Source organism: Saccopteryx leptura, chromosome 9 (genome assembly GCF_036850995.1).
Source record: "Saccopteryx leptura isolate mSacLep1 chromosome 9, mSacLep1_pri_phased_curated, whole genome shotgun sequence".
NCBI lineage: Eukaryota > Metazoa > Chordata > Mammalia > Chiroptera > Emballonuridae > Saccopteryx > Saccopteryx leptura.
Genome location: NC_089511.1, coordinates 42,143,785 through 42,171,052, shown reverse-complemented (window position 1 = coordinate 42,171,052; position 27,268 = coordinate 42,143,785). Strand labels below are relative to the sequence as shown.

The 27,268-nt window shown below is 45.3% G+C and overlaps 1 protein-coding gene across 3 annotated transcripts; it reads right to left on the bottom strand.

The window, feature by feature from the left end:
* Window positions 1-1,101: 1,101 nt before the first annotated feature.
* Window positions 1,102-15,730, bottom strand: PRODH2 (proline dehydrogenase 2). Of its 3 annotated transcripts, none has more exons than XM_066349522.1 (10): window positions 15,486-15,730; window positions 15,213-15,409; window positions 14,880-15,018; window positions 14,712-14,798; window positions 10,926-11,006; window positions 10,698-10,853; window positions 10,455-10,621; window positions 4,867-4,977; window positions 2,397-2,482; window positions 1,102-1,482 (listed from the first exon to the last, which is right to left on the bottom strand). In XM_066349522.1, exons 1-10 carry the CDS (start codon window positions 15,660-15,662, stop codon window positions 1,298-1,300), a joined length of 1,386 nt encoding a protein of 461 aa, XP_066205619.1. In that variant the 5' UTR covers window positions 15,663-15,730; the 3' UTR covers window positions 1,102-1,297. The 3 variants fall into 3 exon arrangements, with proteins under 3 accessions (XP_066205619.1, XP_066205620.1, XP_066205621.1); XM_066349523.1 differs by having other exon boundaries at window positions 15,213-15,403; XM_066349524.1 differs by having other exon boundaries at window positions 1,466-1,601.
* Window positions 15,731-27,268: the final 11,538 nt, after the last annotated feature.

Below are 27,268 nucleotides of genomic sequence, written 5' to 3'. Positions count from 1 at the left end.
ATCAGAGTCCTGCGGCCCGGCGTCTAACACCGCATCAGAGTCCTGCGGCCCGGCGTCTAACACCGCATCAGAGTCCTGCGGCCCGGCGTCTAACACCGTATCAGAGTCCTGCGGCCCGGCGTCTAACACTGTATCACTTGGCCTGGCCCGCCGTCTGTCCTTGTTTCCTCACTCCTCAGGTTGCTTCACGATTCTCTGTTTATGCACTTGCCTTTGAATGTTCATCTCAGTAGTTACTTGGTTATTTTTATGAACACTCTAGGAAGATCTCTTGACCACCAAGTGCCTCCTCTGGCCTTTGTTGATGTTAATTTCCTCAACACCACGCTGTGCTCTGCATGGGCTTCCTCCACCACAGCCCAACCACTCTGGGTTATCGCTGTCTGAAGATGGTTCTGTCTACCCCGACTGGACTAGAAGCCCTGTGAGGGTGGGCTTGGGGTTGTCGTTGGTATTGTGTCCCCAGCATTGTTCACCTCAGTCTAGCTCAGAAGAGGCCTCAGAAAATGTTATTAAATGAGAGAGTGGCTTGCCTCTTCCCTCTGTCCCTCCTTGTCCGTGTGGCCTTAGCCTAGCCTTTGACGTCAGTGCTTCAGTGTCTGTTCTTCATCCGGGCACCCACTGCAGTGAAGAAAGCTTCTGCTTCAGCCACTGACTGTCTGAGTAGAGCTAACTCTAGGCCAGGGGTCTCAAACTCGCGGCCCACGGGCCGCATGCGGCCCGCCGAACAATTTTGTGCGGCCCGCAGACTAATCCACGAAGTTCAAAATATTTTGGATAAAATTAAGTAAGCCTAGGGGCCTACTTGTATTTTTCATTTCTCTAGCATCCTAGCTAGATATTAGCTTAGTTAACAGCAGTTGTGATGCGAACTACAGTTTCTGGTCGTTTTGTGACACTGAGTGAGTAAACTGCATGTACGATTGTGCTTGTTACTGATTTTTTTTTGTTTTCAACTGCAGTGAGAAAAGTGTTGCGTAACAGTTGCCTTTTGTAGACCTAGTGCGGCCCGCCAATCGGCTGTGATCTTGCTCTGCGGCCCACATGCTGAGTTGAGTTTGAGACCCCTGCTCTAGGCCCATTACAAGGTAGACTGCCCGAGGGTGGGAGGAAGCTTCCTTAGTCTTTAATCAATGCTCTTGTTTCCTAGTGTTATCTAAAGGTCTCTTTAGAGCTGCAGAGAACCTTAGCTTGGCTGAGGTCAGTATTAGCCCTGTCCAAGGAGGAAGCTTCAGGGCAAGGCAGCAGTCTGGGTAGGAGCTCAGGACCTTTATTGACCACAGCACCCCTGGGTGCGTTAATGGGGTGCCCGCAGGCCCTTCCCCAGCAGCCTCCGCTGAAGTTCTTGACTGAGCAGCTTCCATTCCCTGCGGGCACCCTGCACCACACTCCGGTTCTCCTGGGCCCGCCGGATCAGGTAGGGGATCACCTCCTCCAGGGAGCCGTAGGGGATGGATTTATACACGGCATAGCCAGCCTGCCCTGTAGGGAGAGTGTTGGCAGCATGTGGGCTCAGGCTGGGGGAGAGGCTTCCTCATCTGGAACAGAGATGTCCAGTTCTGAGGACATGCCAGACTTGGTGAATTAGACAAAATTTCCCACTGAAAAACTAAAAATTTTGAGTAAACAATTAAAAAAAATTTAAGTTATTACAATGTTGCCAAGAGAATAAGAAATTTACTAATCCAAGAATGAAGAGGAAGTGAAAACCAGACAGGGAAAGGATGCACAAGAAGCACTTCTGCCTTATTGAGCTGCTGTTTGATGACTTTACAGAGTTGAGGCGATACAGAAATTGAGGCCCAAAGTCTGACCAGAGTGAGAGGTGCAAAGAACTTCCCCGCATTAAACTGGAATGCAAACTCTACACCCTCTGAGCAAGAGTTCCCCCACTCCTAGGGGACGGCCTTGACAACTAGCAGAGTAGGAAAGAAAACAGAGAAATCCATCTCTGAGAAGGCTGGGGCCATGGGTTAGTCTCCTCGCATATTTATAGCCCAAATTTGCGTTATCTGAGATGTCTCAAGAAACCTCAAGCTATGAATTTCAGGTACAGTGGTTTTGCACCCTCTTCGCATCTGGCAGAGGAAAACATAAATCTTCTGGTCTCAGGTCCTGGGGAGCAACACAGTAAAGATAATGAAGCATATAAGAAACACGGCACCATGGTCAAGAGCGAGCAATGCAACAGACGGCAGGCACAGAGACAGAGGCCCGCAAGGCCTTTCCACGCTGGAGCAACAGACTTATCTGGAAGAGACTGGGGCGTCTGCAGGCTCTAGATAGCAGCATGGCCAGGCATTGGTTGAAGATAACAAAAGGGACCTGGCTGAGAAGGAATGAGGCCTGAGGCCAGGTAGGGCATGGTGGTGGTCGGGAATGGGTGATTCACATACCTAATGCCAGGGAGACATGGTCACACATCCCCAGAAGTTGTCCAAAACAGACAGGCCCATCCAGAGGAATGCCCAGCTCCCACATGCTGTAGAGAAGTCCACATTATCAATCCAGACTGTGGCTGGATCTAGAGCTGAAAGTCAGCCATTAAGCACCCATATGACTGTTCCAGTTATTTTATTTTATTTTTTTGTGGTGACAGAGACAGAGAGAGTCAGAGGAGGGACAGATAGGGACAAACAGATAGGAAGGAAGAGAGATGAGAAACATCAATTCTTTATTGTGGCTCCTTAGTTGTTCATTGATTTGCTTTCTCATATGTGCCTTGACCGGGGGGCTACAGCAGACCGAGTGATCCTTTGCTCGAGCCAGAGACCTTGGGCTCAAGCTGGTGAGCTTTGCTCAAACCAGATGTGCCCATGCTCAAGCTGGCGACCTCAGGGTCTTGAACTTGGGTCCTCCACATCCCAGTCCGATGCTCTATCCCAGGGGTCAGGAACCTTTTTGACTGAGAGAGCCATGAATGCCACATATTTTAAAATGTAATTTCATGAGAGCCATGTACATTAGGCATTATCCAATAAAAATTTAGTGTTAGGCCCTGGCCAGTTGGCTCAGTGGTAGAGCGTCGGCCTGGCGTGCAGAGGTCCCAGGTTCGATTCCCGGCCAGGGCACACAGGAGAAGCGCCCATCTGCTTCTCCACCCCTCCCCCTCTCCTTCCTCTCTGTCTCTCTCTTCCCCTCCCGCAGCCGAAGCTCCATTGGAGCAAAGATGGCCCAGGCGCTGGGGATGGCTCCTTGGCTTCTGCCCCAGGCACTAGAGTGGCTCTGGTCTCGGCAGAGCGACGCCCCGGAGGGGCAGAGCATTGCCCCCTGGTGGGCAGAGTGTCGCCCCCTGGTGGGTGTGCCGGGTGGATCCTGGTCGGGTGCATGCGGGAGTCTGTCTGTCTCTCCCCGTTTCCAGCTTCAGAAAAATACAAAAGGCCCTGGCCGGTTGGTTCAGCGGTAGAGCGTGGGCCTAGTGTGCGGAGGACTCGGATTCGATTCCCGGCCAGGGCACACAGGAGAAGCGCCCATTTGCTTCTCCACCCCTCCGCCGCGCTTTCCTCTCTGTCTCTCTCTTCCCCTCCCGCAGCCAAGGCTCCATTGGAGCAAAGATGGCCCGGGCGCTGGGGATGGCTCTGTGGCCTCTGCCTCAGGCGCTAGAGTGGCTCTGGTCGCAACATGTCGACGCCCAGGATGGGCAGAGCATCACCCCCTGGTGGGCAGAGTGTCGCCCCTGGTGGGCGTGCCAGGTGGATCCCGGTCGGGCGCATGTGGGAGTCTGTCTGACTGTTTCTCCCTGTTTCCAGCTTCAGAAAAATGAAAAGAAAGAAAGGAAGGAAGGAAGGAAGGAAGGAAGGAAGGAAGGAAGGAAGGAAGGAAGGAAGGAAGGAAGAAAGAAAGAAAGAAAGAAAGAAAGAAAGAAAGAAAGAAAGAAAGAAAGAAAGAAAAATACAAAAAAAAAAAGTTTGGTATTGTCCTGGAGGACAGCTATGATTGGCTCCAGCCACCTGGAACCATGAACATGAGTGGTAGGAAATGAATGGATTGTAATACATGAAAATGTTTTATATTTTTAACGTTATTATTATTATTTTTTATTAAAGTTTTGTCTGCGAGCCAAATGCAGCCATCAAAAGAGCCACATCTGCCTGACCAGGCGGTGGCGCAGTGGATAGCTTGTTGGACTGGGATGTGGAGGACCCAGGTTCGAGACCCCAAGGTCACCAGCTTGAGCACAGGCTCATCCGGTTTGAGCAAAAGCTCACCAGCTTGGACCTGAGGTCGCTGCCTTGAGCAAGGGGTTACTCGATCTGCTGAAGGCCTGTGGTCAAGGCACATGTGAGAAAGCAATCAATGAACAACTAAGGTCTCGCAACAAAAAACTGATGATTGATGCTTCTCATTTCCTTCCATTCCTGTCTGTCTGTCCCTGTCTATCCCTTACGCTGACTCTCTCTCTGTCTCTGTAAAAAAATAAAAAAAATAAAAAATAAAAATGAATAAATAAAAATCTATAAAAAAACAAACAAAAAAAAAAGCCACATCTGGCTTGCAAGCCATAGGTTCCCGACCCCTGCTCTATCCACTGCGCCACCGCCTGGTCAGGTTGACTGTTCCAGTTATTTAAATACTGAAATATTTCTAAGCTTAATGATCAATAACCATTGTTCTGAGGTCCCTGAAAACTCCCCTATGTGTCCCAATTCCTTCTCTGGAAACCTCAGACCTCCTCATGCTCTAGCAAATGAAGGGTGAGGCCTTGTTCAGCTGGGGCCAGGAAGACCTACAGGTTTAATGAGGGTTAAGTGAATTCCTCTGAACTTACTGTCCTCACACTGCTCCTCCCCTTGTTCCACGGCCACCATTCTCTACCCATCCCTGGCACATGAACGAGGGAGAGGAAGGGAGAGGACCACGTCATACCGTTTTGTTGCCTGGTGAACAGATTCCTCATTGTGGGAAGCCACCATGAGGTGGCACATGGAGCTATGGTGGGACACATAGGTCAGCATCAGCTCCAGACAGCGCCTGTAACTGAAGATAGATGTTCTGTTCAGTTACGGTAAGTGAGGGTCAGGCCTCAGGGATTGGGCATTTCTGTCCTTGGGACATGGGGTGCCTAAGGGCTAGGATTCTGGAGTTATAAAATATCCCACTTCTACCTGAACCAGCTGCAAGGGACATCCCTTCTCCAAGCCTTTTTCCTCTCCTGTAACAATTCAAGTTTACCTAACAGTGATGCTGTGAGGATGGAGTAGAATGAAAGTATACAGAAAGCCTTTGGCACATGGCAGTCTCACAACAAAGGGTCACATCACATGCAAGATATGACACTTTCTCTAGGTCATTCACTGCAACATTGTCTACAGAACACGAATAGAACAGCCCAAATGTCTGTAAGTAGGGGACTGGCTAGATGAAGGAGGGCACACGGAGGATGGTGGAGCGCCGTGCAGCTGTGAAAAGAGCAAGAACACTCTGGGCTATGATATAGAAAGGTGAAAAGACTGCAAATGCTTTCAGAGCTGCTGTAGGCCAAGTGCCGCCCCACAGCCTTCACATGTATGCTGGTTTTCATGCCCTCAGATCTGTTCTTTGTTCTTTTTTTTTTTTTTTTTGTATTTTTCTGAAGCTGGAAACTGGGAGAGACAGTCAGACAGACTCCCGCATGCGCCCGACCGGGATCCACCAGGCATGCCCACCAGGGGGCGATGCTCTGCCCCTCCGGGGCGTCGCTCTGTTGCGACCAGAGCCACTCTAGCACCTGGGGCAGAGGCCAAGGAGCCATCCCCAGCGCCCGGGGCCATCTTTGCTCCAATGGAGCCTCGCTGCGGGAGGGGAAGAGAGAGACAGAGAGGAAGGAGAGGGGGAGGGGTGGAGAAGCAGATGGGCGCTTCTCCTATGTGCCCTGGCCGGGAATCAAACCCGGGACTTCTGCACGCCAGGCCAATGCTCTACCACTGAGCCAACCGGCCAGGGCTGTTCTTTGCTCTTCTCTGCCCCTCAGGAAGCTGACTTTTACATTCTGCATCACCTATGGAGTCATGGGTAGGAGAGCAGAAGGTGGGAGGAAAGAGAGATGGGTGTTTTGCCTCTTAGCCCCCTCCTGACCCACCCTAACTGTCCTACGTGTGGCCACACCTCCTCCAGTGTGGCCCTTCTTCCTCACCTATAACACAGGTGCAACAGCTTCCCACTTGTGTGGGTTCCCAGGTGCCTCCACATTCCCTGTGGACTCTTTGGTCCTTGGCCACACTCCATAAATGTAGTGCCTTCCCTAAATCTCCTTTATCCTCTCTGACACACATGTATTTACTTATCTCACTCTCATATCAACTTGATGAGGTGGATGTTCCTCCATTTTGCAGAGAAGGAAAATGAAGCTCAAAGAGGTTACGTCTTTTGTCCCCAGGTCACACAGCTAAAAATGGCTGAGTTTGGATTTGAGCCCAGGCTGTCTGAGGCTTCAAGGCCTGAGCTTATTATCACTAGACTATTTTGCTTTTAAGATATGCAGTTGAATGGAAAAGCAAGGAGCAGTATGTAGACATGATGGATTTTGCAAATACAAAATCTTTGTGTTTGCCTCTATACGCTTAAAGGAATTTAGGAAACACATGTAAAAACTAACAAAAGGGGTTACTTGTGGGAGCATGGGAGATGCCATGATTAGATTGGGATTTGGGTCAAAATGAGATATGTCAGTGTATTTCTTTTCTTTTTTCTTTTATATAGACAGAAAGAGGGACAGACAGACAGAAAGGAAGAGAGATGAGGAGCATCAACTAACTCACAGTTGTGGCACTTTAGTTGTTCATTGATTGCTTTCTCATATGTGCCTTGACCAGAGGGCTCCAGCCAAGCCAGTGACCCTTTGCTCAAGCCAGCGATTGTGGGCTTCAAGCCAGTGACCATGGGGTCATGTCTATGATCCGACATTCAAACCGGCAACCTTGGGGTTTCAAACCTGGGTCTTCAGTGTCCCAGGTCAACACTCTATCCACTGTGCCACTGCCTAATCAGGCTCAGTATATTTATTTTTACATTACATTGATCTTTTAATCATATGAATTTATAATTATTCAAAATCTATATTAAACTGTGAATGATACCATGTCAAAGAGGATGTGTAGAAATTGCACATCCTCATACAGTGCTGGTGTGAATGTAAAATGGTGCAAGACTCTGAAACACTATCTGGAAATTCCTCAAAAGTTTAAACATGAAGTTACCATGTGACCCAGTGATCCCACTCCCATATAATTGAACTTTCAGGAGAATTAAAAATGTATGTTTACACAAAGATGTGTACATGTATGTTCACAACAGCAATATTCACAACAGCCAAAAAATGGAAACAATTCAAATATCCATCAACTAATGAATGGATAAATAGAATGTGGTCCATTCATACAATGGAATATTCCCTAGTCATAAAAATGAATAAAGCACAGATACATACTACAACATGGTTGAACCGTGAAAACATGCAGAGTAAAATAAGCCAGATACAAAGGCCATATAATGCATGATTTCATTTATATGAAATGTCCAAAAGAAGCAAATCATAGAGACAGAAACGATTAGTGGTTGCCAGGGGTTGAGGGGAGGAGGGAATAGGGAGTGACTGCTAATGAATTGGTTATGGGTTTCTTTTTGAAATGATGAAAATATTCTGAAATTAGATAGTGGTGATGGTTGCACAACCTTGTGATATACTAAAATCTATTGGATTAATTGTACACTTTTTTTTTCCGAAGCTGGAAACGGGGAGAGACAGTCAGACAGACTCCCGCATGCGCCCGACCGGGATCCACCCGGCATGCCCACCAGGGGGCGACGCTCTGCCCACCAGGGGGCGATGCTTTGCCCCTCCGGGGCGTCGCTCTGTTGCGACCAGAGCCACTCTAGCGCCTGGGGCAGAGGCCAAGGAGCCATCCCCAGCACCCGGGCCATCTTTGCTCCAATGGAGCCTCGCTGTGAGAGGGGAAGAGAGAGACAGAGAGGAAGGAGAGGGGGAGGGGTGGAGAAGCAGATGGGCGCTTCTCCTGTGTGCCCTGGCCGGGAATCGAACCCGGGACTTCTGCATACCAGGCTGACACTCTACCAGTGAGCCAACCGGCCAGGGCCTAATTGTACACTTTTAAGTATGATTTTTTTTTTAGGTGAGAAGAGGGGAGAAGTGAGGCATACTCCTGCATGCACCTGACTGGGATCCACCTGCAACCCCATCTGGGGCCGATACTGAGTACCAAGCTATTTTTAGCACCTGAGGCTGATGTGCTTGGACAAGCTGAGCTATCCTCAGCACCTGGGGCCACACTCAAGCCAGTCAAGCCACTGGCTGTAGGAGGAGAAGAGGTAGAAAGGGGCATAATGAGGGGGAGAGGTCACTTCTCCTCTGTGCCCTGACCTGGAATTGAACCTAGGACATCCATATACCAGGCCTACATTCTATTCACTGAGCCACTGTCCAGGGCCAAGTGTGAATTTATTTTTAAATATTTTATTTATTGATTTTACAGAAAGAGGAAAGGTGGGGAAGCAAGAAGTATCTACTCATTGTTGCTTCTCTTTAGTTGCTTTGCTTGTCATATGTGCCTTGAACAGGTAAGCCAGTAGCATAGCGAGGGGGGGGGCAAGAGGGTCTATCGTGCCCTGGGTGCTACTCGTAGAAGGGTCTCAAATGGTTGCCAAGACAAACAAAAAAAGCATAGTAGAAGGGGAGGGAGGTGCCAATAAAGTGTCGTGCCTGGGTGCCAGTTATGTTTGCTACGCCACTGAGGCAAGCCTAGGGTTTTGAACTTGCAACCTCAGCATTCCAGGTCGACCTTCTATTCACTGTGCCACCACAGGCCAGACTTAAGTGTGAATTTCATGGCATGTGAATTATTATGGTACTTACTTAGAAACACTCACTGGCCCTGGATGCAACCCTAGGTTCCAACCATGGCTTAGCCACTTTCCCTGAAAGCTTTGGGAATTCTCTGCAGTTGTACAAGCCTCTCCTTGATCCACTGTGAAATGGAGTCAGATTTTAAAAACTCCATGAGGGCCTGACTAGATGGTGGCGCAGTGGATAGAGCACTGGACTGGGACACAGAGGACCCAGGTTCAAGAACCAGAGGTCGCCAGCTTGAGCGCGGGTTTATCTGGTTTGAGCAAGGCTCACCAGCTTGAGCCCAAGGTTACTGGCTCGAGCAAGGGGTCACTCAGTCTGCTGTGGCCCCCTAGTCAAGGCACATATGAGAAAGCAATCAATGAACAACTAAGGAGCCACAATAAAGAATTGATGCTTCTCATCTCTCTCCCTTCCTGTCTGTCTGTCCCTATCCGTCCCTCTCTCTGACTCTCTCTGTCTCTGCCACAAACAAACGAACAAACAAAAAACTCCATGAGGACAGGACCTAGGGCCACCTTAGTTGCTACTGTGACCAGGATCCAAAACAGGTCCTGATCTAAATCAGATGGTCAACAAGTCAGTGTTGAAGGAAGAAATTCCTTCTTTTCAAAGCCATGAGGTGGGGGTCCAAAGAGCTCACCCACACCTTGCACCAGCACAGGGTGGTTTGAGATGGGTAAGAATATAGGTTCTACCAGTCAGTCTGTCTGGGCTGAATTCTTGGCCCTGCCACTTACTAGCTACGTGACCTTGGGTAAGTGATTCCACTTCTCGGTGCCTCAGTTTCATTCTCTGTGCAATAGGGGCGATGATAGTAGTACCCACTGCTTGCAGTTGTTTATTAATTCATTCTGCAGATCTGGACTGAGTGAGCACCACCGTGCAACAGGCACAGTTTTAGGCACAGAAGGTTCAGCAGTGAACAAAGCAGAGACCACCTGCCCTCCAGCGCCCATACACTAATGGGGGAGACAGACAATGAGCAATTTAATATGAAACTGTATAGAACATCAAGTACTGGTAAGTGATAAAGAGAAAAAATAAATCCAGGAAGACAGTGGGTGAGGAAGTGCTCTAGTTCATGATAAGGAAGTAGGGGAAGGTCCCATTAGAAGGTCCCAATACACAAAGACCTAAGGGTCTGAGGGGTTGAGCCATGCAGCTGTCTGAATGGAGAACATTCTGGGCAGAGGGACAAGAAGTGCAAAAAGGCACGGGGATCATCAATGAGTGCAGTGAGTGAGGGGAAGAATGGAAGGGAAAGTCACAGAGGGGACGGTGACTTGATCATGTGGGTCTTGTGGGCTGCTGTAAGGATTTGGGGTTTCCTGAGGGTGCAGTGGGATCCGCAGAAGGATTCGGAACTGAGGAGAAACATGACTTGACTTGAGTATAGACAGAGCTTCCTCTGGCTACACATGGGGAACAGATTGGGAAGGGGAGCGAAGGAGAGAGCAAGGAGTTCAAGGAGGATGCTGCTGTTCAGACGGAAGCGGCTGGGTCCCAGAAGGAAGGGGGAGTACCCGGATGCTCAGCATCATGGGTAGTGAGCTGTAAAGGTTAGATGTTACTATTATTTGTCTCAGAGGCTGGCCTGGCCTACTCCTACCTCCAACTGGTAGCCTCATAGTCAGGCTGAGTGGGATCTTTGGTCCCTTGGAGCTGGGCCACCTGTCTCTCCTTGTCCAGATATGCGCCTCGTACCAACTTCACTCCAAAGGCCAGGCCAGCCCTGTCTGCAGCTTCAGCATCCTGCCTCAGCCGCTCGTACGTGTCCTGGCAGAGCACACGGGCAGCCTCAGGTTGTGGCGCTGGAAGCCCAGCCCGAATTCCCCTGGAGCACACCACACACCTTCAGGTAGGCCTGGTAAGTGTTCCACACCCAGGGCCCGTCCTCCCCGGGGCTGTTCCAGCGCAAGGCCAAGGCAGCCACCAGCAGAGAGAGAGCAGGGTTCAGTGAGGTGTACTCAGCATCCACCAGGAGCCTCACGTTCTGGGCCCGAGCATGCTGAGGGCAAGAGAGACTGTGGTCAGAGTCACAACAGCTGCAGCAGAGTCAGGCCGCGGGAGGAGGCGTTACCTGTACCACCCGCTGCAAGCGGCTCAGAGAGGCCTGGAGATGCTGGGTTTGCTTAGTGCTGAGGCAGGAGACATGCAGGTCCTGGAGAAGGGAAGGAGGGAAGGCGAGAGCAGCTCAGGACTTTCCTCTGGGGCTAGGATTCCTCTCCTCCACCACCAAGAAGGGGGAGATGTTTAGAAATTGTTAGAAATCCGAAAGGTTGCTATATCACATCTACACAGTTTACTGAAGTATAATACAGTGGTTAAGAGCCCAGAATCTGAGTTTGAATCCTGGTTCTACTTCTTAATGTGTGGCCTTGAGTGAGTCATATAACCTCTCTGGGCCTCAATTTTCTTCTCTATAAAATGAGATGATAACAGTAGTTTCCTCATGGAGTTATGTGGACAAAAATGGGTTAGTATACGAGATGTGCCTGGACATAACAAGAACAGGACAGTGCCAGCACATAATAAGCACTCAATACATGTTGTCATTATTATAATAATAGATGACTGCATGTACTATTTTCTTTATTTCGTTTCCACAATGATCCTAGTAAACAGGTGTTATTCTAAGCTCTATTTTCCAGTGAAGGAGTCAGAGCTCGGAGAGAGAAGTGATATGGAATTGACCTATAGAAAGTGCTTAGAGCAGCGGTTCTCAACCTGTGGGTCGCGACCCCGGCGGGGGTCCAACGACCAAAACACAGGGGTCGCCTAAAGCCATCGGAAAATACATATTGGAAAATACATATTTATTATACAATACATTTTTAAATAGAATATGTATTTCCGGAAAATACATATTGGAAAATACATATTTATTATACAATACATTTTTAAATAGAATATGTATTTCCGGAAAATACATATTGGAAAATACATATTTATTATACAATACATTTTTAAATAGAATATGTATTTCCGATGGCTTTAGGCGACCCCTGTGTTTTGGTCGTTCGACCCCCGCCGGGGTCGCGACCCACAGGTTGAGAACCGCTGGCTTAGAACAATGGTAACAAATACCATAGGTGTTTCCTCCTATTAGTCTTTTAGGACCTCAATCTCCTTATCAAATGCTCAGGGCTCACTGCAGCCCACTATGCTCCCCACCGCCCGGCCCCTCTGCTCTCACCGCCTCCCACTCTCTGCCTTGCCATCTGCCCTTCGACCTCACTGGCCTCCCTGCTATTGAACATGCCAGATACTTTCCCACCTTAGAGCCTGTACTCTGGCTGTTCCTTCTGCCTTATGCACTCTCCCTGCACAGGTCCACTTACCTCTCCTCCAGATCTTTGTTCCCATGTTCTCTTCTCAGCAGGTTTTCCCTGATTGAAATTTGCAACTGCCTGTCTGGGCTTTCCTTTCCCCTTCCTCACCTTATTTGCCCTTGACGAGCTTATTTATACATAACTTGTTACATTTGGCTTTGGTTTTCATTTTTTAAGTGTCTCTTACCGCCTCCCTGACTAGCAAGTGAGTGCCTGAGGGCAGGGAGTTTGTTTGTCTTGGTCATCACTCCTCGGCCCTAGCACAACACCTGGAACATGGCAGATGGCCAAGAAACATTTGGAGAATTAATACATTTGTAAAGCGGAAATCATAACTGTCTCTAACTCAGTCTTGCTATAGGGTTTCTAAAAGGAAATGTCAGCATGCCCCCTGCAGCATGCTTTGGGGTGGTAGAAACTTGGAGACCACCAGGTTGTCCATCCCAGGAGAGGTAAACCACATTGCTAGAAGCAGCAATTGCGCCTGACCCGGGGTGGCGCAGTGGATAAAGCGTCGACCTGGAACACTGAGGTCGCTGGTTCAAAACCCTGCACTTGTCTGGTCAAAGGCACATATGGGAGTTGATGCTTCCTGCTCCTCCCCACCCCCTCTAAAATGAATAAATTAAAAAAAAAAAAGAAGCAGCAATTGCAAGCAATGGATTAGATGTTCACATAGACACTTGGCTGAACATTAAAAGTCCAAGTGCGCAGTGGAAAAAGTATGAAACAGAATGAGAGGTACCGTAACACTATTTGTGTACATCTTAAAACATGCTCTCCAGACTGATGGAGGACAGGAGGAAGCAAGCTTTCTGCAATGATGGAAGTGCTCTATCACTTGATAGGAATTGGAATTGCTCAGGTTTGTGTATTTGTAAAAGCTCACCAAAGGATACATTTACAATATGTGCGTTTTATTATATGGAAATTTTACTTAAAAAGAAATAAAGTACTGTAAATAGTTATTGAGCTCTAATTAGTGATATGCTTTCTGAAGCATTTGGGGAGAAGTGTGCAGATGTGTGCAATTTACTTTGAAATGCATAAAAAAATAAGATTGATTGATGGATGAATAGGGCACTGGATAGAGGCACAGATGATTTAAAGCAAGTGTAGTTAAATGTTAATGATGGCAGGTATATGGGTGTTCACTAAAATTCTTTCAATCTTTTTTTTTTTTTTTTTTTTTTTTTTTTTAGCAAGAGAGACAGAGAGACAGAGAGAGGGACAGATAGGTACAGACAGATAGGAAGAACAGTGATGTGAAGCATCAAGTCTTCATTGTGGCATCTTAGTTGCTCATTGATTGCTTTCTCATGTGTGCCTTGACCAGGAGGCTCCAGCAGGGCAAGTGACCCCCCTGCTCAATCCAGTGATGTTGGGCTCCAGCCAGCAACTTTGGGCTTCAAGCCAGTAACTTTGAGGTTCAAGCCAGCGACCATGGGGTCATGTCTATGATCCCACGCTCAAGCCAGCGACCCCGTGCTCAAGCCGATGAGCCCGCACTCAAGCCTGCGGCCTCGGGGTTTAGAACCTGAGTTCTCTGCGTTTCAGTCTGATGATGCTCTATCCACTGCACCACCGCCTGGTCAGGCTCTTTCAACGTTTTTATGTTTGAAAATTTTCATAATAAAATGTTGGAAAAAATATGCCCCCTAACAGTATATACTTGGCTGAACAAATCACAATAACAAAGATATACACTACACAGGATAGAGTGGATGCCAATGGCAGGCAGGGTAGAAATAGGACATGAAAATAAAAAGGAATGAAGGAATAAATGAATGAATGAATGATTAAACTAAACCTCACTGGTCTAATTATAACTTCCAGCACATACTAACATAGCTGAGTTGATTGATTAAATATTGATATACTTTTTTTTTTTAATTTAGTGAGAGAAGGGGCAGCAGAGACAGATTCCCATGTGCGCCCGGACTAGCATCTACCCAGCAAGCCCACTAGGAAGTGATGCTCTGCCCATCTGGAGCATTGCTCCATTGCTCAGCAACTGAGCTCTTCTTAGTGCCTGAGGTGGCGGCCATGAAGCCATCCTCAGCACCCAGGGCCAACTCACTCCAATTGAGCCATGGCTGCAGAAGAAGATGAGAAGAGAGAGAAGGAGAGAGAAGCGAGAGGGGGAAGAGTGGAGAAGCAGATGGGTGCTTCTCCTGTGTGCTCTGACCAGGACTTGAACCCAGGACATCCACACACCGGGCCCATGCTCTAACACTGAACCAACTGGCCAGGGTTATACTTTCTTCTGATTGATAAAGAGCTGATGTCTTAATCACTCCTCCAAGCTCCGATCCCCCAGTCCTCTCCTCTAGAAACTCCAGATGACCTGTATTCCATCCATTCCAACCATGGCCCAAGGCTACCACCACATTTATCTTGCTTGTTCTGAGCCTGGAAAGTAGTTCAACAATTTGAACATCCCACTCACAAGTGTCTGCTACATGCAAGTTCAGGGACTCCACTCCCCGATATTCCCCCAGCCATTCATTTCTCCCTCACCCCGAAATCTTTACCTTCCCAGAGTCCATGGCTTCTGCCAGCCTCTCAGGGCTCAGCTCCAAGGAAGCCCCTGGCCTTCTGACCCATGAAGTTAGCTCTTTCTGGAATGGGGTGATGGGTGTGATAGTGAGGGGGACGTAGTGGCAGTCACACCTACCTCCCACATCCTGCTGGTCCCTTACACAGAGCCGAGTGCTGGTCAGCGCTGTCACCTTCAACTGCATGAGGACGTTCCCAGTTGGGCCAGAGCTCTCCGGGAGGCTTCGTGACAGGTCCACACACCGCAGCATAGCACTGAGGTTCCCCTCATACCAGGCCTCACTGCCCAGCCAGCAGGTGTCAGGTCCTGGAGCCTGCTAACCCCCTTCAGCCATCTTCCCAGCCTCCCTGGGCCCTAGCTCCCTACTCATCTAGTCTTTGTTTTAAATTTTCTTTTTAATGTAACTTACCATGACAAGCCAGGAACTAGGCACATATGGAGAGTGGTGGCCCATGAGGTGGTTGTGCTTACTCACCCAGTCTTGACAGCTGAGTCTGGCTCCTCTTCAGTGGGCACTGCCAGCAGGGGCCGGAGGCTTAGGGTCTGGAGCTGTTGGACACAGGCCCTTACCTCCTCTGCTGTCTCGCCAGCCACAAACTGCCCATAGATGGATGCGCGGAGAAGTGTGCCTGAGAGCCGGGAGCCCAGGAGTCGCTGAGACCAGGCCTGGAACTGGGGTGATAGGGAGTGAGGGCTCAAGGCCAGACCCTGGAGAGCCCTTAGGCCAATCCCCAAGGTCACTACTCACCGCCAGGCCATGGGTGACCAAAGGGGGCCAGGCACACAGCCGTAACACCAGCAATGCTCGCGTCAGTTCTCCTGTGCCCTTAAGGTGGAAGGCTCCACCGTCGAAGCTCAGGGGCTGCCAGCCCCTCGTTGGGGGGCCAGCCTGGGCGTAGAGCACTCGACAGGTTCGGAGCATCATGAACCCCTCACCACTTCCACACTAGGTAACGGCGCTTTGGAGGCAGCAGTGCTACCATCCAGTGACTGATTAACTAGGCAGTAGGTAGGGAAAGCTAAATCTTTAGGATCACAGGCTCTTTGGGAGACAGTTAATTATTAACTGATGGGGACAAAGTTCAGAATAACATCAGCAGTAAAGGAAACCCTGAATAACAGCCCCCCTAAACCCTCAGTGTAATAGCTCACAGTTATTTGGTGGCCACCATGTGCCAGTGGGTGCCAAGTGAGAGCCTGGCTCTTGGAGCAAAGATCTCTGAGTTCAAGGCAATGTGGCTTTGTGATCTTGGGAAAGTTACTTGACCTCTCTTGTTACAATTGCTTCATCATAAAATGAAAAAGAATGCAGTGTTATTGAATAAATTAGAAAATATATATAACCTATATATATATGTATTCTAAGTATATATCCTAGAGAACTTAAAGATGGGCATCAGGAAATATGTATAAGAAGGAATGTTCATAGAAACACTGCTTGTAATAGCTCTGAATGGGAACCATTCAACTTTCTATCAACTATAGAATGGATAAATACGCTATGGTATAGTTATACAATGGAATACTATATAGCAATAAAAAGAACAAACTACTGATACACACAACCACATGGATAAAGCTCACACACATAATGTTAAGTGAAAGAAGCCAGGCACAAAAAAGGGCATAATGTATTCATTCAATAAACTTAAAAACAGGGAAAATTAAATGAAGCAATAAAGTGTTGGGGATACATAATGGATGGTCCAACTATAAAGAAAAGATAATCAAGAAAATGATTACTTTGGGAGGTGAGAGGAGTTGTCACTGGATAAGGGCTCATGAGGGCTTCTATATCTTTTATTCTTTAGGTGATGATGATTCATGGTTGTTCCACATAAGTATTTTTTTAAAGCCATACACCTATATTTTATACTCTTGAATGTAAAATTTCACAATAAAAAATTAATCATGCGTGGGGGTTGGGAATAAAAAATTACCAGTCTCACAGGGTTGTCATGTGGACTCAATGAGTTCACAGACACACACCGACTGGAACACAAGATGAACTCGATAAGTACTGGCTGTGATCAGTGCGTGTTGGGTATACACAATCTCAGTGGCGCCTGTGCCCCTGGTGAGGTATATACCATTAATCACCCTTGAATATGAGGATCCAAAAAACCACCTCAAGTTCAATGATACACTAGAAGGATGATTTACTCACGGTTATGGTTTATTACACCGAACAGACACATATTGAAAATATCGAAAGGAAGAGGAGCATAGCTCCAAAAATGCCAGGCACAAGAGTCTAGTTGTCCTTTCCAGTAGAATCCAGTGAATAGTACCCAGTTCTCCCAGCAATAATGTGTGACAACATATATAGATAGAACACTGCAGCCAGGGGTGCTAACATGAGCCTTGGTGTCAATAAAGTATGAATGGGCCCTGGCTGGTTGTTTCATTGGTAGAGCATTGGTCCAGCATATGGATGTCCCAGATTCGATTCCTGGTCAGGGCACACAGAAGAAGAGACCATCTGCTTCTCCGCCCTTCCTCCTCTCCCTTCTTTCTATCTCTTTTCCCTTCCCACAGCAGCTTGGTTAGAGCAAGTTTGCCCCAGGCGCTGAGGATGACTCCATGGCCTCATTTTAGGCACTAAAATAGCTTGGTTACCGAGGCAAAGAACAATGGTCCTAAATGGGCAGACTGTCCCTCGGTTGGGGGCTTGCTGGGTGGATCCCCGGTTGGGGCGCATGCAGGAGTCTGTCTCTCACTTAAGAAGAAGAAAAAAAAAAGCATGCTAACCTCCCACATGACTGCACTTAGTCTCCAGGTCCTCCAGAAGGCAGCTGATGTTGCACAGACCAAGGACCCCAGGTAAACCAAGGCACTTTTATCAAGCAGGGTATTCCAAGGGCTTATAGGTTACCTCTCAAGAGCTGGGCAAAATTAATCCTTTACTGAACAAACCCCCATTCATACATGTTATAAAAAGAGGCTCAGAGAGGTAGATATACCTGCTTGAAGTCACACAGCCAGTTGTTGGTCAAGTGTGGTTTGAATAACCTTGTCTCCTAGATCCCAAGCCTGAAGATTTTTTTAAATTAATTAATTAATTAATTTATTTGTTCATTTTTAGAGAGGAGAGAAACAGAGAGGGAGAGAGAGGAGAGAGAAACAGAGAGAGAGAAGGGGGGAGGACCTGGAAGCATCAACTCCCATATGTGCCTTGACCAGGCAAGCCCAGGGTTTCGAACCGGCAACCTCAGCATTTCCAGGTCGACGCTTTAGCCACTGCGCCACCACAGGTCAGGCAAGCCTGAAGATTTTAACTATCCCTTTCTACAATTTTTTCTTTAGTACCCAATTTACAGAACTCAATGACAAGACTCAGATTATAATTCCAGCAAAGCTTGAGCTAAGTCTTTAAACTTTTTAAAAATTACATGCACAGTCATATTTTAAAAATAAAACAATTCACCCTGGCCGGTTGGCTCAGCGGTAGAGCGTCGGCCTGGCGTGCAGGAGTCCCGGGTTCGATTCCCGGCCAGGGCACACAGGAGAAGCGCCCATCTGCTTCTCCACCCCTCCCCCTCTCCTTCCTCTCTGTCTCTCTCTTCCCCTCCCGCAGCCAAGGCTCCATTGGAGCAAAGTTGGCCCGGGTGCTGGGGGTGACTCTATGGCCTCTGCCTCAGGCGCTAGAATGGCTCTGGTTGCAACAGAGCAAGGCCCCAGATGGACAGAGCATCGCCCCCTGGTGGGCTTGCCGGGTGGATCCCGGTCGGGCGCATGCGGGAGTCTGTCTGACTGCCTCCCCGTTTCCAACTTCAGAAAAATACAAAAAGAAAAAAAAAACAAAAACAAAAAACAACAACAAACAATTCAAAAGAAGACAAAGTGAAAAATGAGTACTTCTCCCATTCCTGAATTTCAGTCTCTCAGTTTTTTCCCTTTAAAGTAATGGAGTTGGTCTGACCTATGGTGGTGCAGTGGATAAAGCATCGACCTGGAAAGCTGAGGTCGCAGGTTCAAAATCTTGGGCTTGCCTGGTCAAGGCACATATAGGAGTTGATGCTTCCTGCTCCTCCTACCTTGTGTCTCCCTTCTCTCTCTCTCCTCTCTCAAATGAATAAATAAAATCTTAAAAAAATAAATAAATAAAGTAATGAGGTAGTCCGTGCATAGCAATAAACTTATACATATCATTTATTCATTATATACACAAGACAATATTGCTCATTCTTTTGCACAGTATTTTTTTACTTAATGTTTATTGAAAGATAACTCCCATCTCAGAACTTACATTTCTGTCTCAAATTTAAGATTCTATATTATTTCTTCCTTTAATCTTTGATAGAATTCCCCAGTAAAGCCATTTGGACCTGGAATTTTCCTTGTGGGGAGGTATTAATCATGAATTCAATTTCTTTAATAAATATAGGAGTCTTCATATTTTCTATTTCATTTTGTAATAGCTTTTGTGCTTTGTGTTTGTCAAGGACTTATCATTTCATCTAATTGTCAAATCTGTTGGCACAAAGTTTTTCATAGTATTCTCTTTATGTCCTTTTAATGAATCCAGCATTTGTAGTCATAACTTCTCTTTTATTCTTGATAGTCTTGATATTGGTGATTTCTATGTTCTCTTTTTTTCTTTGATCAGTTTGGGAATTTTATCAATCTCGCTGGGCTTTTCAAGCAACTTTGGCTTTGTTAATTGCCTCTATAGTTTGTTGATCTGCTTCATTTTTAACATTTGCAAATTGTCTGCTAAGTGGGCTCCCATCAGTGATGATCTCCATTTTCCTATCATTTCAGCATGAACATTTGCAAAGAAAGTTTAAAGAATGACTACAAGACCACTTATACACCTTCCACCTAGATTCTAACAACTTTGCTGTATTTGCTTTTTCTCTCTTCTTTTCTCATTTCTCTCTCTCTTTTTTAAATGTTTATTTTAATTTTGGAGAGAGGATGAGAAAGAGCAAGCCAAAGAGATTCAGGAACATACATCTGTTCCTGTTGTATGCGCCCTGACTAGGGATCAAACCAGCAACCTCTGTGCTTCAGGACTATGCTCTAACTAACAGAGCTATCTGGACAGGGCTTTCTTTCTTTCCCTTCCTTCCTTCCTTCCTCCCTCCCTCCCTCCCTCCCTCCCTCCCTCCCTCCCTCCCTCCCTCCCTCCCTCCCTCCCTTCCTTCCTTCCTTCCTTCCTTCCTTCCTTCCTTCCTTCTTTCCTTCCTTTCTTTCTTCCTGTCTCTCTCATTTCTTTCAGATTTTATTTCTTGATTTTACAGGGGCAAGGTGGAGCAAGAAGTATCAACTCAGAGCTGCTTTACTTTAGTTGTTCATTAATTGCTTGTTGTATGTGCCTTGACCGGGCAAGCCCAGCATTTTGAACTAGCATTCCAAGTCAATGCTTTATTCACTGCACCACTACAGGCCAGGCCTTTCCTCATCTCTTAATATTTTCCCCGAACATTTGAAAGTAAGTTATAGACCTCATGACAGACATATCAACATGCATGATGCATGTCTTAAGAATGAGAACATTCTCCTCCTACATGTTCATTCCACCATTCTCATATGTAAGAAAATATGAATAATTACTTTCTATCTTGATATCTTATTTGTGTTCAAATTTCCCCAACTGTCTCTGAAATATCTTTTATAGTTGCTTCTTTAAAAAGCCAAAGTCAATCCTGGGCTGGGTAGCTTAGTTCGTTAGAACATTATTCCCATATGGCAAGGTTGCAGGTTTGATCCCTGGTCAGGGAACATACAAGAACAAATCAATGTTCCTGTCTCTCTCTCTCCCTTCCTCTCTTGCTAAAATCAACAAATAAACATTTATATATAAAAAAAGAATCAACCAATGATGCACAACTAAGTGGAACAACAAGTTGATGTTTCTCTCTCTCTCTCTCTCAAAATCAATCAATCAATAAATTAAATACAGAGTCTTTAAAAAAATAAATTAAATTAAAAACCAGAGTCAATCCAGGTTCATGCTTTGTATTTGGTTGTTATGATTCTTTAGTGTTGGGCAGCTGAGGGGCTGATTTTACTTTGAATGTACTAGGGAGCCATGGAAGATTTTAAGCAGAAAAGAGAGACTCTCAGATTTAGGCTTTTGGAAAATCCCCTTCCCGCTGCTGAGTGGATAGGAGATGAGAGAAGGAGATTGAGGCTAGAAGCCAGAGGAGGCTGAGGCAGGGATAGGGGTGCAAGGCTGAGGCTGGGCCAGAGTGGGGCTGGGGGAGATACACAGGGAGCTATGTGGATGGGTGAGTGAGAGAGTCCCAAAAATTCTTCACGGTAACCCTAAGTGCCAAGGGTGACAGACATCAATTTGATCACTTGCAGCATCTGAGGGACACTATCCCTTCACCCTGACCCCCAAAAACTTTCCCATGGGAACCCCAAAATCAGGGAATCAAGCATAGAGATTTTGGCTGAGTGTGGGGGTCCGAGTCATCTAGTTCTGACTAGATATGATCTTAAACTACTTCTTCCTATTTCCTGAAGGTTTTGTTTGGTTTTCTTTCCTAACAGGCTGTGTTGTGACTGCCAGAAAGTAGTCACGGGGGATCAGAATTTATCAAGAAGGATATTTATTTGAGGCTTGAGTGGCGGGAGGTCATGTCTTAAGGATGACAACCTCCCCGAACAAAGATAGGCGAGAGGTTATATAGGGGAATGGTTGGCGCCAGTTGCTGGCATCCAGTTGGGTTTGTCCGTCGGCCTGGCGATGTTCTCATGGATGTTCTTTGTTTCACAGTTTCTTTGTACCCTTGAGGATGGAAGGTTCCTTCCAGCCTGAAGTAAGAATTTACAGAAACTATCATGATTTCTGTCTCATTAGTTATTTTTACAACCTGAAGTCTACTAGACTATTGTGTGATTTTGTTAGAGTCAGTTATTTTTATCATCTTCACTGAAACTGGCAGCTGCTGGTAGCAATGTTTAACTCATGCCCAACAATTCCCCCCATGTTGTCTGTGGAACTAATCTTATGAATACGGCCAAAGGTCTGTCTTCTGTAACTTCCTTTTTTTTTTTTTATAAAGATTTTATTTATTCATTATAGAGAGGGGGGAGAGAGAGAGAGAGAGAGAGAGAGAGAGAGAAGGGGGGAGGAGCAGAAAGCATCAACTCCCATATGTGCCTTGACCAGGCAAGCCCAGGGTTTTGAACAGGCAACCTCAGTGTTTCCAGGTTGACACTTTATCCACTGCGCCACCGCAGGTCAGGCTTCTGTAACTTCTTCATGCTGAGTTATGGATGTAGAGCTGTCCCTGTGTGAGGGGGTTATGGTCTGGCAGGTGTTGGGAAGACTGACCACGGAATTGGGAAGGGTAGGCCTGCCTTGCTAGGGCTAGAGCGGTCTGTTTGTTGAGGTTTGTCCTAGGACTCGGGTGCGGCATTGCATATTTATTACAATATTATTGACTATTTTCCCTATGCTGCACTTACATTCCCATGACTATTTTGTAACTACCAATTTATACTTTATAATCCCTTCATCTTTTTCACCCATTTCAACCCTCTGGTAACCGTCAGTCTGTGTCTATGAGTCTGTTTCTGTTTTGTTTGCCCATTTATTTTGTTCCTTAGATTCCAACATAAGTAAAATCATATAATATTTGTCTTTCTCTGATTTATTTCACTTAGCATAATACCTCTACGTCCATCTATGCTGCCACAGATGGTAAGGTTTCATTTTCATTTTTTTCCTTTTCTTTCTTTTTTTTAGTGATGGGGGACAGACAGATAGGAAAGGGGAGAGATGAGAAACATCAATTCTTTGTTGTGACACGTTCGTTGTTCATTGATTGCGCTCTCATATGTGCTTTAACCGGGGCTACAGTAGAGCCAGTGACCCCGTGCTCAAGCCAGTGACCTTGGGCTTCAAGCAGGAGACCATGGGGTCATGTCTATGATCCCATGCTCAAGCCAGCAACCCTGTGCTCAAGCTGATAAGCCTGCACTCAAGCTGTTAAAAGCCTGCACTCAAGCCAGCAAACTCGGGGTTTTGAACTTGGGTCCTCTGCATCCCAGGCCAATGCTCCATCCATTGCACCACTGCCTGGTCAGGCAGATTTTATTTCTTTTTAATGGCTGAGTAATATTACATTACAGCTAGTGCTCAATTTATGATCACAATTGGTTCCAACAGACCAGTCATATAACACAATTTGGTCATAAGTTGAGTAGGCTATATGTATAGTACTGTGAAATGATGTTATAAAAATCTTTAAGTCATATTTTATCATAATTTTCTTTCATTATTGTTAAATATATGGCATAATTTTTTTGTTCATTTTATGCTATTTGTATCATCTCTACACCATATTGTTTCTTATTTTTTACATCTGTCAGGTTTAAGTAAAACACTGCATTACCAGTACAACTGGTTTACTATTTGCAAAGACAATTTCCTCTTGGTAGACATCTTGAGAGGGGTTTGATGAAAAATATCCAAGACACAAAACACAAATTGCTGTACCGAGTCTGGGATAACAGTTGAAATGGTGCATGCAGAGATAGTAGTGCTGCCAGAAGCTGGTTCGCACTGTTGTACGCCCAGCTGGGCAACGCTTGCGCTGCCAGACGCGGAGCAGTTGTGGCTAGCTAGTGGTCGTAAAGTCAAATGGTCGTAAGTTGCATAGGTCATAAGTCAATTGATATTTGTATATATATGTACCACACATTTTTATTCACTCATCTATGGATGGGCACTTCGTTTGCTTCCATATTTTGGCTATTGTAAATAATGCTGCAATGAATATAAGGATGCATATATTCTTTTGAATTACTGTTTTGGGTTTCTTCAGATATATAGCCAGAAGTGAAATTGCTGGGTCATAAGGCAGTTCTATTTTTAATTTTTTTAAGACTCTCCATATTATTTTTCATAGCAGCTGCACCAAGCTGCATTCCCAACAACAGTGCATGAGGCTTCCCTTTTCTTTACATCCTCACTAATACTATTATTTGTGGATTTGCTGATGATAGTCCTTCTGACAAGTGTGAGGTTGTATCTCATTGTGGTTTAATTTACATTTCTCTGGCATTTAATGACTTTGAAAATCTTTTCATGACTATTGGCCATTTGTGTGTCCTTTTTGGAGAAGTGTCTATTTAAGTCTTGTTCATTTTTTAATTAAATAGGGTTTTTTTATTTTTTATTTTTTGATGTTGAGTTGTATAAGTTCTTTATAAATTTTGGATATTGACCCCTTATTAGATGTATCATTTGTGAATATGTTCTCCCATCCAGTAGATTGTCTTTTCATTGTTGACAGTTTCCCTTGCTGTGCAAAAAAATGTTTTAGCTTGACGTAGTCCTGTTTGTTTTTTCTCTTTTTTTTCATTTACGGAAGGAGACAGAACAGAAAATATTCATACAAGAAATTTCAAAGAGTTTACTGTCTATGTTTTCTTCTAGGAATTTTATGTTTTTTGAATCTTACATTTAATTCTTTAAACCATTTTGAGTTTATTCTTGTATATGGTAGAAGAAGGGGGCATGCTTTGCATGAGGCATGGTACTGAGTTGCAGTTATCACAGATGGATTTTAGGGGGAAATTTATTATGACTAATAATAATAAAAAATAAGCAAACTCAAAAAGGGGTTTCAACTTACATAATCTAAAGTAGAATTTACAAAAAAAGAGATCAACACAACGATGAGTTATATACATAACCAGGAAAAGAAGCATCAGCTTGGACTCTAGCTCTATACAACATCACCAGGCAAAGTAACATTAGCCTGGTTTATAGAGTAATAGCTAGTTAAAGCAATAGACTAAGAAAAAGAGAATGATGAGTATGTGCAAATCTCACCAAACCATGGAGGAACACATCACCAGACCGGGAAGCTTCAGCCTGGGCTCCAAAGTTGGCCACCCACTGTGTGCTTTGATGAGGAAGAGTTCTCTAGAGCTTCAGGGGTGGTCTGAGACCCTACCTATATTTACAGGAAAATTTTGGCTAGAAGCTATTGCATGAGAGCCCTTTGTGCATATCCTCTAGGAACAAAGAAAGATCACCACATTCTGGAACAATGAAGTAGGCCAGCAATCAAGTGATTAAGAACATCCTTCCTGGTTTCTGGGGGAACTACAGCTGGACATCTCCCCACCCTGAGTAAATAAGTCAGTCATTCCTGCAGACATTTTTTGTGACCCTTATTCTTCATGTTCAATTGAGTTCAAATTCATATATTTTTTATATATTGTTCCTCCACAGGTGGTCAAGTATTTTTTTCTTTTCTTTTTTTGTATGTATTTGTCCAATTTTCCCAACACCATTTTTTAAATAGATCGTCCTTACCCCATTGTATATTCTTGTCTCTTTTGTCAAATATTAATTGACCATGTAAGCATGGGTTTATTTCTGGGCGCTTTAATCTGTTCCATTGATCTATATATCTGATTTTATGCCAGCACCATGCTGTGTGTTTTTTTGTTTTTGTTTTTTTTACAGAGACAGAGAGAGAGTCAGAGAGAGGGATAGACAGGGACAGACAGACAGGAATGGAGAGATGAGAGCATCAATCATTAGTTTTTCGTTGTGCGTTGCAACACCTTAGTTGTTCATTGATTGCTTTCTCATATGTGCCTTGACCATGGGCCTTCAGCAGACCAAGTAACCCCTTGCTCGAGCCAGCGACCTTGGGTCCAAGCTGGAGAGCTTTGCTCAAACCAGATGAACCTGTGCTCAAGCTGGTAACCTCGGGGTCTTGAACCTGGGTCCTCAGCATCCCAGTCTGATGCTCTATCCACTGTGCCACAGCCTGGTCAGGCACCATGCTGTTTTTATTACTATAGTCCTATAATATGATTTGATATAAAATAGGATGTGTATCCTCAATTTTTCATATCAGAAGGCCCATGATGTCTATTTGTGCTATGCCTGGTAATGATAATGTTGATCATTTGGTTAAAGTGACATATGTTGGGTTTTCTCCACGGTAAAATTACTTTTTTTCTCTTAGTAACTAATAAAATAAATGCTTTTTCAGCTTTACTAGTTTGAATGGGTTTCTGCTCCTTGTAAATTTTTGATTTTTGTATAAGTTAACTAAAAACCTTATTCAAACTAGCTTAAGGAAGAGGATAATTTATGATTGCAACTAACTGAAGGCACAATTCAGATTGACTTAAGAGGGAGAGGGATTGATAGTCCAAGAGTAACTCTAACTTCAGGTTCAACTGGAGCCAGGGGCTTGGTGTAATCAAGAACTTGTTTCATTAAAAAAATATCTAGGCCCTGGCCGGTTGGCTCAGTGGTAGAGCGTCAGCCTGGCGTGCAGGAGTCCCGGGTTCGATTCCCGGCCAGGGCACACAGGAGAAGCGCCCATCTGCTTCTCTACCCCTGCCCCTCTCCTTCCTCTCTGTCTCTCTCTTCCCCTCCCACAGCCAAGGCTCCATTGGAGCAAAGTTGGCCCAGGCTCTGAGGATGGCTCTATGGCCTCTGCCTCAGGCGCTAGAATGGCTCTGGTTGCAAGAGAGCAGCGCCACAGATGGGCAGAGCATCGCCCCCTGGTGGGCATGCTGGGTGGATCCCGGTCGGGTGCATGCAGGAGTCTGTCTGACTGCCTCCCCATTCCAGATTCGGAAAAATACAAAAATAATAATAATAATAATAATTTTAAAAAATCTATATAAATTAAGAGGGACTAGATTCTGGGCAGACAGAAGCAATTGATATCATTTGCTACATTGATTCAGACAATGACAAAGAGGAAGTAGAAAGTGCATGAAGAGATTCAATCCCAGCCTGAGATTTCTTTTGAGAACCCACCCAAATGGCTTATGTGGTATGGAACAACCCAGGGCTTGGATTATCAGCATATTTTGTTCTCTGGCTATAATGATTGGTTTGGGGATGGGCATAAGACACAAGGTGGGCTAATGAAAGGCAGCCCCAGGATTTTCCAGAACTGTTAGCAAAAGAGGCACTTCTGCTACTGAGCTTGTGAAATACCAGCCTAACCTGTAAATGGTCATCTTTTTTTTTAGCAAAAGAATATGGTGCCTGAATATGTAAATTAATAGCTTACCTGAGAATGAAGTCAAAACAGAGAAAAACAGAGCCAAGAGATACAAGGAGATTGATTCTTCATGGCTTTCTTTCAATATTGGATCTAGCAGTGCTTGAAGCTAACACTCCTCTGATAATGTCAGCTAGAAAAGCCAATAAATTCACCTCTCCCACTTAGCCAATGTGGAAACAAAATGTAGATTTTTTTATTTGAAAAGGAAGAATGCACAATTAGAAAAATTCTTCTCTTAGGAATAGAATCACTTTTTAATTAAAGAGAAATCATTTGAAACTTAGTGCATTTCTGTATTCAAGTGCTGTTGTATAAAATTTATTTTAGGTCTGTAGTGATAAAAATAATATATGGACAAGTATTTGAATGAACAGTTTTGATAATATTATTAATAAAGTAGGAGTGGAGATCTAAAGAAAGATTATACCTAACTATAGTCTGTTCTCAATGGAAATAGATTTCTCATTTATCTTTTCCTGCTATTTAATATAATATAAATTATCTTGCCATGCTGATT